Genomic DNA, 19,145 nt, shown 5'->3' with positions numbered 1-19,145 from the left:
TGCTATTCTTTCTAACCAATTTGTCTAACCACTTGTTTTATTACTTTTTTCCTTCTGTTCATTTGAGTAATATAAAATAGGCTTTATAACAGCACTTTTTATTTGTCTTTTTAGGGCCATGCCCATGGCATGTGGAAGTTCCCAGGCTAGGGGTCAAATTGGAACTGCAGCTGCCGGATACACCATAGCAACAGACAGATCCAAGATGCATCTGCACAGTTTGTGACAACACAGGATCCCTAACCCACTGAATGAGGCTAGGGATCAAACCCACATCCTCATGGATACCATTCGAGCTTTTTAACCTGCTGAGCCACAGTGGAAACTCCGAAAACTTCATTTTTAAAAAGGTTAATTAATTTGCCTTTAATTTTGATGTGAATTGACAGTCCTTCCTTTTTTATCATGCCCATCTGCTTTACTGGAAGAAATAACTTCTTGTTGGGAAAAAATAAGCTTATGCTACTGACAATATAGTTAGTGAGAGTTCTAATTTAGGCAATAGTATCAATTTTGTAACTTGACTGTCTCTTTCTCAAAATGCATTGAGGTCAACTCAATGAATGTTAAATCTCTTAAAATAGAACTCATTATATGTTTGGTTTTAGAAAATGCAAGTTGGAGCTATACCCTCGAACAGAGTTTCTCAGTGCTAGAACTATAGCCATTTTAGGTCAGATAATTCTTTGTTGGAGAGGGCAGCTCTGGCCGGTGCCCACTAGATGCCAGTAGCATCCCATCCAGAACTCTCTGTCCTTCCCCCTCCCCCACCTCAACCCCCAAGTTGTGACAGTCAAAAATACCTCCAAACATTGTTGACTGTCCCATAGAATATCAAGGGATTTTATTTTTGCTTTTTATTTTCTGCTCTTTATTTTTTTGTTTTTGCTTTTAACTGGAATTAAATCCCCTTGGTCACTGGATATCACCCATGATAAAAAGTTCTGATTAATAGCTACATTTGTGATTAATAAAAGGAAAAAATTATTAATAATTTATAAATATCTTGACAGACAAAAATTTTCAAACCGAAAAGTTCTGATAATTAAAAGTTTGGGAACTTAGATACTGTATTAGTTATCTATTGCTGTGTAACACATTGCTCCAAAACTTAGCAGCTTTAAACAATGGGTGCTTGTTATTTCAGTTTCTGAGGGCCAGGAGTCCAGGAGCATCTTAGTTGGATACTTCTGCCTCAAAATCTCTAATAAGGCTGCAGTCAATTTTTCTGCAATTATTTCAAGGGACAGCTGGGACTGGAAAATCTGTTTTAAAGCTCATGTATGTGGTTGTGATCAGGTCTTGGGTTCTTGCTGGTTTTCAGTATTCTCTGTAAGGGCAGTTCACAACATGGTAGCTTGCTTTCCTCAGAGTGAGAAATGCAAGTGGGAGAAAGAGTGTGCCAAAACAGAAGCTACTGTCTTTTTTATATTCTATTCTCAGAAGTGACATATCATTATTTCTGTCAAGTGCTGTTGATCATATAGACCAACCCAAGTAAAAAGTGGAAGGAGACTAAACAAATTTGTGAATACCAGGAGATAAGGATCATTGAAGGCCATCTGGGAGGCTAGCTACCACAGTCTTATATGGAGTTGTCCACCAAGAATGCCTTTCCTAGGAATTCTCTTTTCTTCTTCCCAATTCATTTGGGATACGTAGGAACAGTCATATTCTAAAACATAATCTAGTTCCTACCCCCAGCAGTTGCTTTGGGAGAGAATACCTGATTTGAGCTGGGCCAATCACAGCTCTTTCTCTGTATTTCTAGACATGGAATGCAGCAAGTCACATCATTCTTTTTTTTTTTTTTTTTTGGTCTTTTTGCCATTTCTAGGGCTTCTTCACATGGCATATGGAGGTTCCCAGGCTAGGAGTCTAATTGGAGTTGTAGCCACTGGCCTATGCCAGTGCCACGGCAATGTGGGATCCGAGCTGTGTCTGGGACCTACAACACAGCTCACGGCAACGCCGGATCCTTAACCCAATGAGCGAGGCCAGGGATCGAACCTGCAACCTCATGGTTCCTAGCCGGATTTGTTAACCACTGAGCCACAACGGGGACTCCCACATCATTCTTATTCAAGTGATCATAGCTCTATGGTAGAGCGGTATCAGCTGCCACGTTTTCTAACATGTAAGGAAAGCCAAGTTGCCATAAGAGAGGAAGATGAAACTAATGTGCAGAGGGAAAACTGGAGACCAGTGAGATGGCCATGAGAGCTGGTTCTAGTTGTTTATAACTGAGGCCTTCCTCACAGTTTGGTTGATATGGCCATGTTCTTCTGGGTAGATGCCCCTTGTATTTAAGCTAGTTTAAACTGGATATCTGTCAATTTTAGCCTAAAGTCCTAACCACTTCAAAACTGCTATAGTAATCCATTTCTGATGCATAAATATCCTATTCTTCTTTAACTTACAGGCATATTTTTATTAATATAGTAATAATTTAAAATTTTTCTATCCTCACATATCTTTAGAAACTTCACACGGTATACATACACAATTAATTAAACATTAACATTTTTATGCACTATTTTATTTTAGATAGAAATTTAGCCATTAGGCCAAGACCATGAACCATATGGGAGTATAGTAATAGTGCTTTAAAACATTTTCTGAGGGTTCCCACATGGCACAGTGGATTAAGAATCTTAGTGCAGTGGCTTAGGTTGCTGTGAAGGTATGGGTTCGATCCCAAGCCCAGTGTAGTGGATTAAAGGATTCGTCATTGCCACAGCTGTGGCGTAGGTGGAAGCTGTGGCTTGGATTCAATCACTGGGCTGAGAATTTCTGTATAGTGTGGATGCGGCCATAAAATTAAAAAAATATTTTTTTTTTTCTGAAGTAAGTTGCTATGACTTAAATATATTTAAAGGGAGTTCCCTTTGTGGTTCAGCAGTTAACGAACCCAGCTAGGATCCATGAGGATGCAGGTTCGATCCCTGGCCTCTCTCAGTGGATTAAGGATGCAGACTTGCCATGAGCTGTGGTGTAGGTGGCAGGTGCAGCTCGGATCTAATATTGCTGTGGCGTAGGCCGGCAGCTGTATCTCCGATTGGACCCCTACCCTGGGACTTCCATGTGCCCCAGGTGTGGCCCTAAAAATAAATAAATAAGTAAATTTTAAAATAGTAATCAATTTTATATGATTGTCTTCATAGTTTATTAACAGTGAATTATCTATTATTATAAATGGTCAAGCTATACACATAGATATCCTATTGATGAAGATAGTGGTTTTTTAAAATTTATTTTATTGAAATACAGCTGGGGTTTCTTTGTTGGTTTTTTTTTTTTTTGTCTTTTTGTATTTTCTAGGGCCGCACCTGCGGCATACAGAGGTTAAGGCTAGGGGTCCAGTCGGAGCTACAGCTGCTGGCCTATGCCACAGCCACAACAATGCCAAATCCGAGCTGCATCTGCATCCTACACCACAGCTCACGGCAATGCCAGATCCTTAACCCACTGAGCAAGGCCAGGGATTGAACCCACAACCTCATGGCTCCTAGACGGATTTGTTAACCACTGAGCCACGACGGGATCTCCTGAAATATAGTTGATTTACAATGTTGTGTTCATTTCTCCTGCATATCAAAGTGATTCAGTTACACATATATATTGTTTTTCATATGTTCCATTATGGTTTTATTATAGGATATTGAATATAGTTCCCTGTGCTATAGAGTAGGTCCTCATTGTTTATCTGTTCTATATATAATAGTTTGCATCTGCTAAACCCAAACTCCCAGTCCATCCCTCCCTCATCCTCCTTTCCCCTTGGCAACCACAAGTCTGTGCTCTATGTCTATGAATCTGTTTCTGTGTCATAGATAAGTTCATTTATGTCATATATTAGATTCAACATATAAGTGATATCATATGGTATTTGTCTTTCTCTTTCTGACTTCCTTCACTTGGTAAGATAATCTCTGGTCCATCCATGTTACTGCAGATGGCATTACTTAACTCTTTTTTAATGGCTGAGTAGTATTCCATTATATATGTACATATATAAATATGTAGACATAAATATAGATGTATGGCATCTTCTTTATTCATCTGTCAGTGGACATTTAAGTTGCTTCCATGTCTTGACTGTTATAAAGAGTGCTGTTATGAATATAAGGGTGCATGTATCTTTTTGAATTATAGTTTTATCTGGATATATGCCCAGGAGTAGGGTTGCTGGATCATATGGCAACTCTATGTTCAGTTTTTTTTAAGGAAGCTCCATACTGTTTTCTATAGTGGCTGCACCAATTTACATTCCCACCAATAGTGGGGCAAGGTTCACTTTTCTCTATACCCTCTTCAGCATTTGTTATTTGTAGAATTTTTAGTTTATTTTTTTATGTTTTTAAATGATTTTTATTTTTTCCATTATAGTTGGTTTATAATGTCCTGTCAATTTTCTACTGTACAGTAAGCAAAGTGACCAGTCACACACACACACACATATATATACATTATTTTTCTCACATTATCCTCCATCATGCTCCATCACAAGTGACTAGGCATAGTTCCCAATGCTATACAGCAAGATCTCAGTGCTTATCCATTCCAAAGGCAATAGTTTGCGTCTATTAACCCCTGATTCCCAGTCTGCCCCAAACCCTACCCCTCCCTCTTGTCAACCACAAGTCTGTTCTCCATGTCCATGAGTTTCTTTTCGTGGAAAGTTTTATTTGTTCTGTATATTAGATTCCAGATATGTGATATATGGCATTTGTCGTTCTCTCTCTGATTTACTTCACTTAGTGTGAAAGTCTCTAGTTCCATCCATGTTGTTGCAAATGGCATTATTTTGTTCTTTTTTTTTATTCTGAAATTTTATTTTTATTTTTTACAGAATAAAATACATTTAAACACAATTACATTCACACAGATTATTATATCATGGATCTTAAGAAACAGATTAAGTGACTCCCTCTGGAGAAGTGGAATGGAAAATATGCTGAGACAAATAGGAAATTTATTCTATACTTTATCCCATTTGTATGGCTTTCATCCTTACTATTTAGTATTATCTATTACATTTCAATTTTTCTTTAAAAATTAGCATTATATTAAAATTGTTATATTATGCAACTAAAATTTATAAAGAAGACAGCCTTATATACCACTAAACATTTTATATAGGATAATAAAAAGAATAACTTAACTGGTAAGAATAACAAAAATAATATACCCTCTGAAAATAAGTAAAATATAAAATGCATAAATTGGTTAAAAAACAGTGTAACTATATAAATATGTCCTCACAATTGTTACATCTTATTGATTCTTCTGTATAGCCATTACATCATTCCAGGTGATGTGATGAATAAGACATCATAGACCTTACATTGTACCATGGAGAGAAATGGTTATTAATAATACAATTGTAGAACTGTATTATTTAATTGTACAGTTGCATTACTTAATTTTTTTTTGTCCCACTGTACAGCAAGGGGGTCAGGTTATCCTTACATGTATACATTACAATTACATTTTTCCCCCAGCCTTTCTTCTGTTGCAACATGAGTATCTAGACAAAGTTCTCAATGCTATTCAGCAGGATCTCCTTGTAAATCTATTCTAAGGTGTGTCTGATAAGCCCAAGCTCCCGATCCCTCCCACTCCCTCCCCCTCCCATCAGGCAGCCACAAGTCTCTTCTCCAAGTCCATGATTTTCTTTTCTGAGGAGATGTTCATTTGTGCTGGATATTAGATTCCAGTTATAAGTGATATCATCTGGTATTTGTCTTTGTCTTTCTGGCTCATTTCACTCAGTATGAGATTCTCTAGTTCCATCCATGTTGCTGCAAATGGCATTATGTCATTCTTTTTGATGGCTGAGTAGTATTCCATTGTGTATATATACCACATCGTCCGAATCCAATCATCTGTCGATGGACATTTGGGTTGTTTCCATGTCCTGGCTATTTTGAATAGTGCTGCAATGAACATGCGGGTGCACGTGTCTCTTTTAAGTAGAGTTTTGTCCGGATAGATGCCCAAGAGTGGGATTGCGGGGTCATATGGAAGTTCTATGGATAGATTTCTAAGGGATCGCCAAACTGTTCTCCATAGTGGCTGTACCAGCTTACATTCCCACCAACAGTATAGGAGGGTTCCCTTTTCTCCACACCCCCTCCAGCACTTGTTATTTGTGGATTTATTAATGATGGCCATTCTGACTGGTGTGAGGTGATATCTCATGGTAGTTTTGATTTGCATTTCTCTTATAATCAGCGATGTTGAGCATTTTTTCATGTGTTTGTTGGCCATCTGTATATCTTCTTTGGAGAAATGTCTATTCAGGTCTTTTGCCCATTTTTCCATTGATTGATTGGCTTTTTTGCTGTTGGGTTGTATAAGTTGTTTATATATTCTAGAGATTAAGCCCTTGTCAGTTGCATCATTTGAAACTATTTTCTCCCATTCTGTAAGTTGTCTTTTTGTTTTCTTTTGGGTTTCTTTTGCTGTGCAAAAGCTTTTCAGTTTGATGAGGTCCCATGGGTTTATTTTTGCTCTAATTTCTATTGCTTTGGGAGACTGACCTGAGAAAATTTTCATGATGTTGATGTCAGAGAGTGTTTTGCCTATGTTTTCTTCTAGGAGTTTGATGGTGTCCTGTCGTATATTTAAGTCTTTCAGCCATTTTGAGTTTATTTTTGTGCATGGTGTGAAGGTGTGTTCTAGTTTCATTGCTTTGCATGCAGCTGTCCAGGTTTCCCAGCATGCATTACTTAATTATAATTATCATAAATTCTTTGATAGAGAGGAAATCAGAATCAGATCTAAGAAGATTTCATCATTCCAAGAATGATGTCAAATGACCCCCTTCATGGTGGATTATGCACTTATTTACTATGAGATATATTTCTTCTCCAGAGATTCCTTGTTTGTGTATCAATTGTAGATTTTTGGTTTGCAGTTATTCTGAAGTTTTGATATGAGTCTATATGTATATGAGATTGTTTTAAGTTGTTGTTCTCTTAATTGCAAGTTCATCTCCAGTGTCCTGCATTTGCACCCACCTCTTCTCATGATTTCTGACTTTGGTGGTATAATTGTGCATGGATGATTTTGTATCTTTACTGTATATATACCTTTACTGGTGAGCTTTGTCATTTGTGGAATTTTTGTTTCGTGTTGCTGTCTTTTCTTTTCTGCCTAGAGAAGATCCTATAGTATTTGTTGTAAGGCTGGTTTAGAGTTGCCGAATTCTCTCAATTTTTGCTTATCTGTGAAGGTTTTGCTTTTTCCTTCAAATCTGAATGAGAGCCTTGCTGGGTAAAGTGATCTTGGTTGGAGGTTTTTTCCTTTCATCACGTTAAGTATATCACGCCACTCCCTTCTGGCCTGCAGAGTTTCTGCTGAAAAATCTGTTGATAATCTTATTGGGGTTCCCTTGTATGTTATTTGTTTCTTTTCCCTAGCTGCTTTCAAGATTTTCTCTTTCTTTAATTTTGGTTAGTTTGATTAATATGTGTCTCGGTGTATTCTTCCTTGGGTTTATTTTATATGGTACTCATTGTGCTTCCTGGATCTGAGTGAGTGGCTCCTTTCCCATGTTAGGGAAGTTTTTGGAATATTATCTCTTGGAATTTTTTTTCTGTCCCCTTCTCTCTCTCTTGTCCTTCTGGCACCCCTATAATATGGATGTTGGTGCATTTCACATTGTCCCAGAGTTCTCTGAGACTCTCTTCATTTCTTTTCAGTCTTTTTTCTCTTCTCTGTTCTGCATCCGTAATTTCCACTAATCTGTCCTCCACCTCGCTTATTTGTTCTTCTGCCTCCTGTATTCTGCTGTTAGCTGCTTCTCGTGAATTTTTTATTTCTGTTATTGAATTTTGCATCTCTTCTTGTTGAAGTTTTATATCTTGTATCTCTTTGCTCAGTGTTTCCTGTAAGTTATCCATCTTTGCCTCCAGTTTATTTCCAATGTCTTGCATCATCTTCAGCATTAACAATCTAAAGTTTTTTTCCTGGAGGCTAAGAATCTCCTCATCGTTTAGCTGATTTTCTGGGGTTTTTCCTTCCTCCCTCATCTGAGTTATAGTTCTCTGTCTTTTCATTTTTATAGCTTTTTGGTGTGGTGACCTTCTTACAGATAATAGAGTTGTAGCCTCTCTTACTCCTGGTGTCTGCCCCCCTTGTGGCTGATGTCAGTATGGGGGCTTGCTGTAGGCTTCCTGATGGGAGGGGCTGATGCCTGCCCCTTGGTAGGTGGAGAGGATTCTAATCCCTCTGGTGGTGGGGCTTAGTCTCTGGATGGGATTAGAGGCAGTTCTGTGCCTGAGGGGTCTTTAGGTAGCCTGTTTATTGAGGGGTGGGGCTGTGATCCCTGGGGCTTCTCAGCAGCTGACTGATGGGTGGGACCAGATTTTCCCAAAATGGCCACCTCCAGAGACAGGCACTGTTGCTGAATATTCTGGAGAGCTTTGCTTTCAATGTCCTTCCCTCACAACAAGCCACATTCACTCCTGTCTTCCCAGGATGTCCTCCAAGAACTGCAGTCAGGTTTGACCCAGATTCACTTGGAGACTTTGCTTTGCCCTGGGACCCAGTGCACGTGAAAGTCTGTGTGCGCCTTTTAAGAATGGGGTCTCTGTTTCCCCCAGTCCTGTGGAGCTCCTGTGCACAAGCCCCACTGGCCTTCAATGCCAGGTGCTCCAGGGGCTCTTTCTCCCAGTGCCAGATCCCCACACGTGAGAGTTTGATGTGTGGCTCAGAACTCTCACTCCTGTAGGTGAGTCTCTGTGAACCAGTTAGTTTCCAGTCTGTGGAGCTTCCCACCCAGGAGGTATGGGGTTGTTTATATCACGAAATCGCCCCTCCTACCTCTTGATGTGTCCTCCTCTTTTTCTTCTGGAGTAGGATATCTTTTTTAAGGTTTCCAGTCCATTTGGGTGGAGATTGCTCAGTCTTTAGTTGTGAATTTTGTTGTTTTTAGGAGAGAAGCTTAGCTCCAGTCCTTCTATTCTGCCATCTTAATCCTGTCTCTGTTCTTCTATTTTGTTCTTTTTTATGGCTGAGAAGTATTCCATTGTGTATATATACCACATATTCTTAATCCATTCATCTCTCAATGGACATTGAGGTTGTTTCCATGTCTTGGCTATTGTGAATAGTGCTGCAGTGAACATGTGGGTGCATGTGTCTTTTTCAAGGAATGTTTTGTCTGGATATATACCCAAAAGTGGGATTGCTAGGTCATATAGTGGTTCTATATTTCGTTTTCTGAGGTACCTCAACACTATTTTCCATGGTGGTTGCACCAATTTATATTTCTACCAGCAGTGTAGGAGGGTTCCCTTTTCTCCACACCCTCTCCGGAATTTGTTATTTGTGGATTTATTAATAGTGGTCATTCTGACTGGTGTGAGGTGGTACCTCATAACAGTTTTGATTTGCATTTCTCTAATCAGTGATGTTGAGCATTTTTGCATGTGCTTGTTGGCCATTTGTATATCTTCTTTGGAGAAATGTCTATTCAGGTCTTTTGCCCATTTTTCCATTGGGTTGTTGGCTTTTTTGCTGTTGAGTTGTGTAAGTTGTTTGTATATTTTAGAGATTAGGCCTTTGTCAGTTGCATTGTTTGAAACTATTTTCTCCCATTCTGTAGATTGTCTTTTTGTGTTTTTTTATGATTTCCTTTGCTGTGCAAAAGCTTTTAAGTTTGATTAGGTCCATTGGTTTATTTTTTTCTTTTATTTCTGTAACCTTGGGAGACTGACCTAAGAAAACATTTGTAAGGTCAATAGCAGAGAATGTTTTGCCTATGTTCTCTGCTAGGAGTTTAATGGTGTCTTGTCTTACGTTTAAGTCTTTAAGCCATTTTGAGTTTATTTTTGTGCATGGTGTGAGGGTGCATTCCAGTTTCATTGATTTACATGCAGCTGTCCAGTTTTCCTAGCACCACTTGCTGAAAAGACTGTCTTTTTCCCATTTTATATTCTTGCTTCCTTTGTTGAAGATTAATTGACTGTAGGTGTCTGGTGTATTTCTGGGTTCTCTCTTGTTTTTTGTAGACTTTTTTTGTTTGTTTGTTTTCTAGGGCCACACCCATGGCATATGGAGGTTCCCAGGCTAGGGGTCTAATTGGAACTAGAGCTTCCGGCTTATACCACAGCCACAGCAACACAGGATCTGAGCCTCATCTGCAACCTACACCACAACTCACGACAACACCAGATCCTTAACCCACTGAGCAAGGCCAGGGATCAAACCCACAACCTCATGGTTCCTAGTCAAATTCATTTCTCCTGCACAACAACAGGAACTTCTATTTGTAGACTTTTTAATGATGGCTATTCTGACCAGTGTGACCTCATTATTGTTTTGATTTGCATTTCTCTAATAATTAGCAATGAGGAGCATCTTTGATGATGATGGTGTTCTAAATTCATTCATTCCTGAGCTCTATGAGAATTTTTTTCATACGGTATTTATTTTTATTTTACTTTATTTTTTGCTTTTCAGGGCCACACCCACAGCACATTAAAATTCCCAGACCACAGCCACAGCAATGTGGGATCCAAACCACGTCTGTGACCTATACCACAGCTCACAGCAGTGCTGGATCCCTGACCCAATGAATAAGGCCAGCTATTGAACCCACATCCTCATGGTTACTAATTGGATTTGTTTCCCCTGCACCATGACAAGAACGCTCAGTATTTATTTTTAAATTAGGTTTCAATTCAAATAGTATAAACTCCAAATGCTAATATTATACATAAAACATTATCACTCAGATAAGCAATTGCTATCAAGGTAATACTGCTTAAAGTTATTGAGTCCTTAATCTCTCCTCATTCTAGGTTTTCTTTTTGATACTCATGTTTATTTCAGATTATTAATGACTTCAGAATTTCTCACACCCATTGCCATTCTCACACCCAAACAATGATATAGATTTTCCTATTATTTTTTTCGAATAAACTCCTTTTTATGGTTTTTAAATTTTTTAAAATTTTTTATTTTTTCTATTCTAGTTGATTTACAATATTCTGTCAATTCCATTAATTTTTTTATTAAAGACTATTATCTCAGTGTTAACAGGGCAGGAAAGTGTTGCCAGATCTACCAGGGAAAGGGAGCTAGCTGTGCTGTTAGGAGCTAGTTGGATAGTTCTAAATGATTAGCCAGATATACTTCCTAGTTATTTCAGTGTAGGTGCTTTTATGTTCCATCCCCAACCTATACGTCACAGTCTTTATAGTTAAACTGACTAATCAAGTATCTGTGTTTTGAAAGGAGGTAGAAGGCTAGGGGGAGTGGGAAAAGGGGGATGAGGGTATTTCCTAATAATTATCAAGTTTCGTGGAGAATCTTCTCACTGGTGTTTCTTCTTTTTACTTCATTTCCTAAACACATTCTTTAGATATCTTAGCTATAATAAATCAAAGACATTGAAAAGCAGATCATATGCTAGAATTTCAAATATATATATTTTTTATTCTTTAGGTTATATATCAATTGATGCCATGAAGAAATTTCTTGGGGAATTACATGACTTCATTCCTGGAAGCTCAGGTTATTTGGCATACCATGTTCAAAATGAAATTAACATGTCTGCTATAAAGAACAAATTGAAGAGGAAATATTAAGTTAATATTGTCCTATCTGGGCATTTGTTTTCTATAAAATATTACCAAAGATGTGCATAGTTTTAAATTCTATCCTTTGGGACAGGGAGATGGGAAATGGGGGAGAATTCTTCTCTTTCTTCCTCAAAATATATCTTCAGGAAATTCAGAATCATTTTGGCTCTGTGTTTTGACATTTGGGCTGGACTTTTCCCCAGCTTGTAACATTGTGTGCACAAATTCTGTGCATAGTGAATTATGCACATTGTTATGGAATAATTGTCACTGAAACATTCTTAATAAGAAATCTCAATTTCTCTCTGTGTGTCAGATGTTGCCCTAAATATTCTATTAATTGCGTATATATTTTTCCTAGGTTTAATGCTGTGAATGCTAAGTTTTACGGTTCTGGCCATCTTATTGTGATTTAAAAAATTAGAATGCAATAGTTAAGTTTTGAATAACTGTTTCTGACTGAAAAATATGTAAAAAAGTAAAAGTAAAACATTTAAATAATACATGAAGTTTCTGATAATAAATATATCAGAAGAGAGTTAATGTAAACAAGTATTAGGTCATCTGAAATGAACCCACAAAGCTCCTTAGAATCACATTGCTGGAAAGGAGGAACCTTAGAGAATAATGAGTCCAACCTGTTTTTTTTGTTGTTTTTTGTTTTGTTTGTTTTTTAACCAACCTGTTTGTTTTTAATGAGGAAATGAAGGTCTTAAGCAGGTGGCTTGCTTAGAGTGATTAATTGGGGGGCTAAACTGGGACTGGAACACAACCCTCTTGATTCTCCAGATTAGGGCTTCCCCACTGTCCCACTTGTTATATGCTATAACTTGTGTCAGATATAATAGCAGATCTGCAAAAGGGACCCAGAAACAAGCCAGCAGGCTTGGTTTGTCTTTTAAATAAGTTGGAATAGTATGGAGATTTAGGGTATCAAAAAGTCAACTTCTTATATTTAGTCATATACTTATGCTATATAGAATATTTATAAATATAATATAGATTTATTACATTTTGGAGATTAATAAATGACATACTATCTGTGAAGCCATCATCTGATTAAAACTGTACTTTCTCGGAGTTCCCATCGTGGCACAGTGTTAATGAATCCGACTAGGATCCACGAGGTTGCAGGTTCGATCCCTGGCCTTGCTCAGTGGGTTAAGGATCTGGCGTTGCCATTAGCTGTGGTGTAGGTTGCAGACTCGGCTCGGATCCCACATTGCTGTGGCTCTGGCGTAGGCCGGTGGCTATGGCTCCGATTAGACCTCTAGCCTGGGAATCTCCATATGTCGCAGGAGCGGCCTCAGAAAAGGCAAAAAGACAAAAATAAATAAATAAATAAAACTGTACTTTCTCTTGGGAAGTATAGAATTATCTAACGAAAATGAACTTTTTTTAGTGTTAGGATCATTTAGGTATTTGGGCCCTGGCCTTTCTCTCATGACTCAAATATCATAATACAAAACTTTAACACTAATCTCAGTATCAGTTGAGCAAGTCCTATTTTTCCCATATGGTAACTTTTCCTTATATATCTTCATATTTGTGGTTAAATTCTTCTGAACTTGAAAATTAAAAACAAATATTTTTCTTTTCTTGAAACGTATTAAATAACTCTCCTGAATAATTTATCTTAGTCACATAGAGTTGATTATGTTTCTTAAATAAAAACCAAGCCCTGTGAGTCTCGAATTAATTATTAGAAGGATTAAGTAAATTTACACCAAGTTATGTACATTGGGATTTCTTAGGCGTGTTCAAGTATTTTTTTGACATAATGTAGTATGAATGTATTAACATAGTAAGTAAAAAACTACAACAAAAGTGATTCCCAAACAAAAGTGATTATCACTTTAAGCGTATATCAAAAAGGTCAGGTGTAATATATATCCTTGAAATAGGGAACCAGAAGCAATAAAATCAATTGATAATATAAGCCTTTCAGGAATTAGAAGCATGTGAACAAATCAAATAGGGAAAGATAAACTGTTTTGTTAAAAAATCTGTTGTCTTGGGAGTTCCCGTCGTGGCGCAGTGGTTAACGAATCCGACTAGGAACCATGAGGTTGCGGGTTCGCTCCCAGGCCTCGCTCAGTGGGTTAAGGATCCGGCATTGCCGTGAGCTGTGGTGTAGGTCGCAGACGCGGCTCGGATCCTGCGTTGCTGTGGCTCTGGTGTAGGCTGGCAGCTACAGCTCTGATTCAACCCCTAGCCTGGGAACCTCCATATGCCGAGGGAGCGGCCCAACAAATGGCAAAAAGACAAAAAGAAGGAAAAAAAAATCTGTTGTCTTAATGGTAAGTGAAAAGCAGTATGGTTTTTTTGTTTTTGTTTTTGGGTGTTTTTTTTTTTCTTTGTCTTTTTTTGCCTTTTCTGGGGCAGCTTCCCAAGGCATTATGGAGGTTCCCAGTCTAGGGGTCGAATCAAAGCTGTAGCCACCAACCTACGTGAAAGCCACAGCAACTCGGGATCCGAGCCGCGTCTTCGGCCTACACTCACGGCAATGCCAGATCCTTAACCCACTGATCGAGGCCAGGGATCACACCCTCAGCCTCATGGTTCCTAGTCGGATTCATTAACCACTGAACCACAACGTGAACTCCAGTATGATTTTTTTTTTATTACCTATTTAAATTGTTTCTTTTTATTTGCCTTCATACATCTGACAGATATTGCCTCTGGCTCCCATTTTATAAAAAATGCTTCCCCACATGAGAACTTCTGGTTATTTCTGTACTCTTTTGCAAATATGTCTCTTCCGATGCTTTTCTCTATTAGACAGGGTCATTCCTCATACTGTTTATTTGGTGTGAAGTTCTTAGTTTATCTTTATTTGTTTCATCATTTGTGATCAGATTATTTTTCTTTCAAGCTTTAAGAAGGGTTTTGTACCATTAGATAAGTTATGAGTCGTTGACAGAGTCTGCTACTTGTTTCTAAATGTCTGTTTCCATTTCTTCCATGATGACAGAACTCCTAATGTATATCTGGGCACATACTACCTAGAATAAGGACTATTTTCTTGGTCTCACTTGAATTAAGTATAGCTATGTAACAATATTTTGGTCAATATTTGGTCTGGAAACTTTTTAAAAAGATGTCTAGCAAGTCCCTTTCTTTCCTTTTTCCTTCCACCCTCATTTTTTCCTGCTTCTTTCTTCCTGTTGCTTAGAATGGGGAGTGATAGCTACCATTTGAACCTAAAAGCATACCCTATGATTTGGCAAAGCAGTAGACTAAAGGAGGACGTTGTGGAGATATCTGCCATCTGAGCCCTGGATTTCCTATCTCTAGACTTTTATGTGATAGAGAAATAAACTCCTTTGCTTAAGGTGCTGTGTTTGTTGTTATTTCTGTTTATTTACTTATTTAGGCCATGCCTGTAGCATGTGGAAGTTCCCAGGCCAGGGATCAAACCCATGCACAGCAGTGACAATGCTGGATCCTTAACCCACCGCACCACAAAAAAACTCCTTTTTATTTATTTTTTATTGAAGTATAGTTGATTTACAATGATGTGTTAGTTTCAGGTGTACAGCAAAGTGATTGAGTCTTATATAAATAAAAAATATATATTCCTTTTCAGATTCTTTTCCATTATTGGTTATTGCAAGGCAGTAATTATAGTTCCCTGTGCTATACAGTAGTTCCTTGTTGCTTATCTATTTTATATATAGTAGTGTGTATCTGCTAATCCCCAACTCCTAATTTATCCCTCCACTCCTCCTTTCCCCTTTGGTAACCATAAACTTGTTTTGTATCTGTGAGTCTATTTCTGTTTTGTAAATAAGTTTATTTGTGTCATTTTTTAAGATTCCGCATATAAGTGATATGATATTTGCCTTTGACTTGCTTCACTTAGTATAATAATCTCTGGATCCATCCATGTTGCTACAAATGGCATTATTGCATTCTTTTTATAGCTGAGTAATATTCTATGGTATATATGTACCATATCTTTTTCCTTTTATCTGTCAATGAATGTTTAGGTCGCTTCCATGTCTTAGCTGTTGTAAATAGTGCTGCTACGAATTTTGTATACCTTTTCGAATTAGAGTTTTCATCTTTTCTATATATATGCCTAGGAGTAAGTTTGCTGGCTCATATGGCAACTCTATTTTTGGTTTTTAAGGAACCTTCATACTGTTCTCCGTAGTGGCTATACCAATTTACATTTCTACCAACAGTGTGGGAGGGTTTCCTTTTCTCCATGTCCTCTCTGGCATTTATTTATTTATTTATGCTTTTTTTAGGCCCACTCCCGCAGCATATGGAGGTTCCCAGACTAAGGGTCGAATTGGAGCTATAGCCTCGGCCTACACCACAGCCACAGCAATGAAGAATCTGAGCCACGTCTGCAACCTACACCACAGCTAATAGCAACACTGGATCTTTAACCCACTGAGCGAGGCCAGGGATCGAACCCGCAACCTCATGGTTACTATAGTCGGATTTGTTTCCACTGTGCCACAGTGGGATCTCCTCTCTGGCATTTATTGTTTGTAGACTTTTTGATGATGGCCATTCTGTCTGGTATGAGACAGAATTGTAGTTTTGATGTCACACTTCTCTTATAATTAGCAATGTTGAGCATCTTTTCAAGTGTAAGGCACTCTAGTTTTGTCTTTTACCACCAAACTAACCATAAATGAGGCTTAAGGACAGGCTACTGACCTTGTTTATGGGAGAGAATTGTGTAGAAGATAACTAGTTCTTTACATTTGTAAAGTATTAATCTTGAAGTTTTAAAGGTGATATCACATGTCTATTAGGTTTATAGAGCTTTAGTAAAAAATAGTTCTTTCAAATAGTGTTTGATTACATTATTATTCAGCAGTGTGAAAAATGGAAAATAACCTCAGTGTTTAATAATGAATTAATAGAATGGCACCTTAAATCATATTGCATCAGTATAATGCCTTTTTAATAGCCATTTTTTCTTTTTAAAAGATTTATTAAGATAAAATCACATACCATATAATTCACCCACTTAATGAGTACAATTTAATGGTTTTTAGTATAGTGACAGAGCTGGATTCGTTTCTGCTTAGCCATGATGGGAACTCCCTGTCTTTCACTTTTTTGATGACACTATTTACAGCCACAAAAGTTTTAATTTTGATGAAATCCAATTTTTCTATTTTTATTTTGTTGGTTGTGCTTTTGGTTTTATATCTAAGAAGTCTTTGCCTAAATCAAGATCGTGAAGACATAGTCCTGTGTTTTCTTCTAAGACTTTTATATATGCTGTGCATTATAGCTCCATGGCTTGGTTATATAACAACAAAACTTTTATAGTTTTAATTCTTATATTAAGGTCTGTGGTTCATTTCAGTGTAATTTTTGTATGTGACGTAAGGTAGGAGTACAAATGCATTCTTCTGTATGTGGATAGCCAGTTCTAGTATCATTTATTGAAAAGACTATTCTTTCTCCCATTTACTTGTCTTAGCAGAAATAACCATTTTATTTTTCTGATTATATGTTCTTATAAAAATTAAATGGCAAGAGTTCCCATGGTGGTGCAGTGGTAAGGAACCTGACTAGTTTCCATGAGGATGCGGGTTCGATCCTTGGCCTTGTTCAGTGGGTTAAGGATCCAGTGTTGCCATGACCTGTGGTGTAGGTTGCAGATGCAGCTTGGATCTGGCATTGCTGTGGCTGTGGCATAGGCAGGCAGCTACAGCTCTGATTCAACCCCTAGCCTGCAAACTTCCATATGCCAAGGGTATGGCCCTAAAAAGACAAAAAAAAAAAAAATTAAATGGCATATAAATAAATAATATAAAAAGTAAAAGGCCCTTAGTATGCACCTTCAAAGATAATAACTGTGTCTGGAATAACTGATCTCTAAGGGACCTTCCACACCAATATGTATATAAAATTTATAGATACAGATTATTCCCAGAAATATTATTTAAATTCCTATTTAGCATGAGTGATTTCCCGAAGTACTCATATGAAAGGCCACTTGGCCCAGTGTTATATGTATCATCCTGTTACCACTGTATACCAAGAGAACCCACTTGAAACCATAATACTTTTATTAAAATATGCAGACCTTTCCTGGAATATCTTATCTGTTTTTTTTCTATTTACTTTGCATTCTTGGGGAGTTCCCATCATGGCATAGTGGAAACAAATCCGACTAGTAACCATGAGGTTGTGGGTTTGATCCCTGGCCTCCCTCAGTGGGTTAAGGATCTGTGAACTGTGGTGTGGGTTGCAGATGCAACTCTGATCAGGCTGCTGTGGCTGTGGTGTGGGCTGGCAGCTGTAGCTCAGATTAGACCCCTAGCCTGGAACCTCCATATGCCACAGATGTGGCCCTAAAAAAAAAGCAGAAAAAACTTTGCGTTCTTCATTATGCCAAAGGAAACATACTCATAAATGGTACTCATACCCTCTGCTCTGGAGAGAACATCACGTCTCAGTAGCAGCAACAAAGAGTGGCAAAGAGAACAGTATCAAACTGTCAGAGTTCAAATTCCAACTATAGCACTTACCTAGTGGTGTGATCTTGGACCAGTCACTTAACCTGTCTGTGATAATGGGGATCATAATATTAAAATTATAGGGAAATTGTGTGGTTTAAGGAGATAATATGTATAAAATGCTTAGGACAACACCTAGCTATAATAAGAACTCAATGAAAGAGTAATCTAGTTTTATTACTATTATTACTAGCATATTCTGGCTCCTGTTCCAAAGTAGATGATGAATTGTCATCAGATTAGTACTTTCTAAACTTAGTTTAGGATTGCTGGGTATGGGAGAATCAGGTAGACTTAGGGAGCTCTGTATTATTGCCTGTAAGACACAAAGAGCTCAAGGTAGCTCCATTCTGTCCTTTATGGTTGGAAGAGAAAAGAGTCCATGAATTACTGAAGGTTAAAAAAAAAAAAAGTATTTATCAGAAACAATCACACAGTTGAGACTTTGAACAAAAGCTTTAAAAAATCTTGATTGACAGAAACAATTACATTTAGAGTAGTTTTTTCAGTGAACAGCCTCAGTGTCATACCAGTCATTTTTTTCCCAAGGAAAATTTTTTTCCTCTTTAGGAAAAGATATAGTAGGAATGTTTTTTTGTTTCTTGTTTTTTGTCTTTCCTAGGGCCACACCTGCGGCATATGGAGGTTCCCAGGCTAGGGGTCCAGTCGGAGCTGTAGCCACCGGCCAACGCCACAGCCACAGCAACACGGGATCTGAGCTGTGTCTGCAACCTACACCACAATTTACGGCAACGCCGGATCCTTACCCCAATGAGTGAGGCCAGGGATTGAACCCGCAACCTCATGGTTCCTAGGAGGATTCATTAACCACTGAGCCACGACAGGAACTCCAGGAATGTTAATTATTTACCATGAATATATCAGTAATTACCTTAAAGGTAAGTGGACTATTGAATAAATGCTTCAATTAAAATATCATGATTGGCAATTCAGGTTTTAAAAATAATTATATGCAGAATTCCCTGGTGGCACAGTGGGTTAAGGATCCAGAATTGTGATTGCTGTGGCTCAGGTCACAGCTGTGGCACAG

The 19,145-nt window shown here is 37.9% G+C and overlaps 1 protein-coding gene across 1 annotated transcript in view; it reads left to right on the top strand.

Annotated features, from left to right (window-relative positions):
- TERB2 (telomere repeat binding bouquet formation protein 2) overlaps positions 1-11,860 on the top strand; it is a 33,116-nt gene extending 21,256 nt beyond the window's left edge. The window contains exon 7 of the mRNA XM_047769446.1: positions 11,461-11,860. Within this exon, the coding sequence (XP_047625402.1) occupies positions 11,461-11,603 (143 nt within the window). The 3' untranslated portion in view covers positions 11,604-11,860. The remainder of the gene's footprint in view (positions 1-11,460) is intronic.
- The last annotated feature ends 7,285 nt before the right edge of the window (positions 11,861-19,145 follow it).

The sequence above is a fragment of the Phacochoerus africanus genome, chromosome 2, assembly GCF_016906955.1.
Source record: "Phacochoerus africanus isolate WHEZ1 chromosome 2, ROS_Pafr_v1, whole genome shotgun sequence".
Lineage (NCBI taxonomy): Eukaryota > Metazoa > Chordata > Mammalia > Artiodactyla > Suidae > Phacochoerus > Phacochoerus africanus.
The sequence above is the reverse complement of the archived record's forward strand: the minus strand, read 5'-3'. Positions and strand labels throughout refer to the sequence as shown.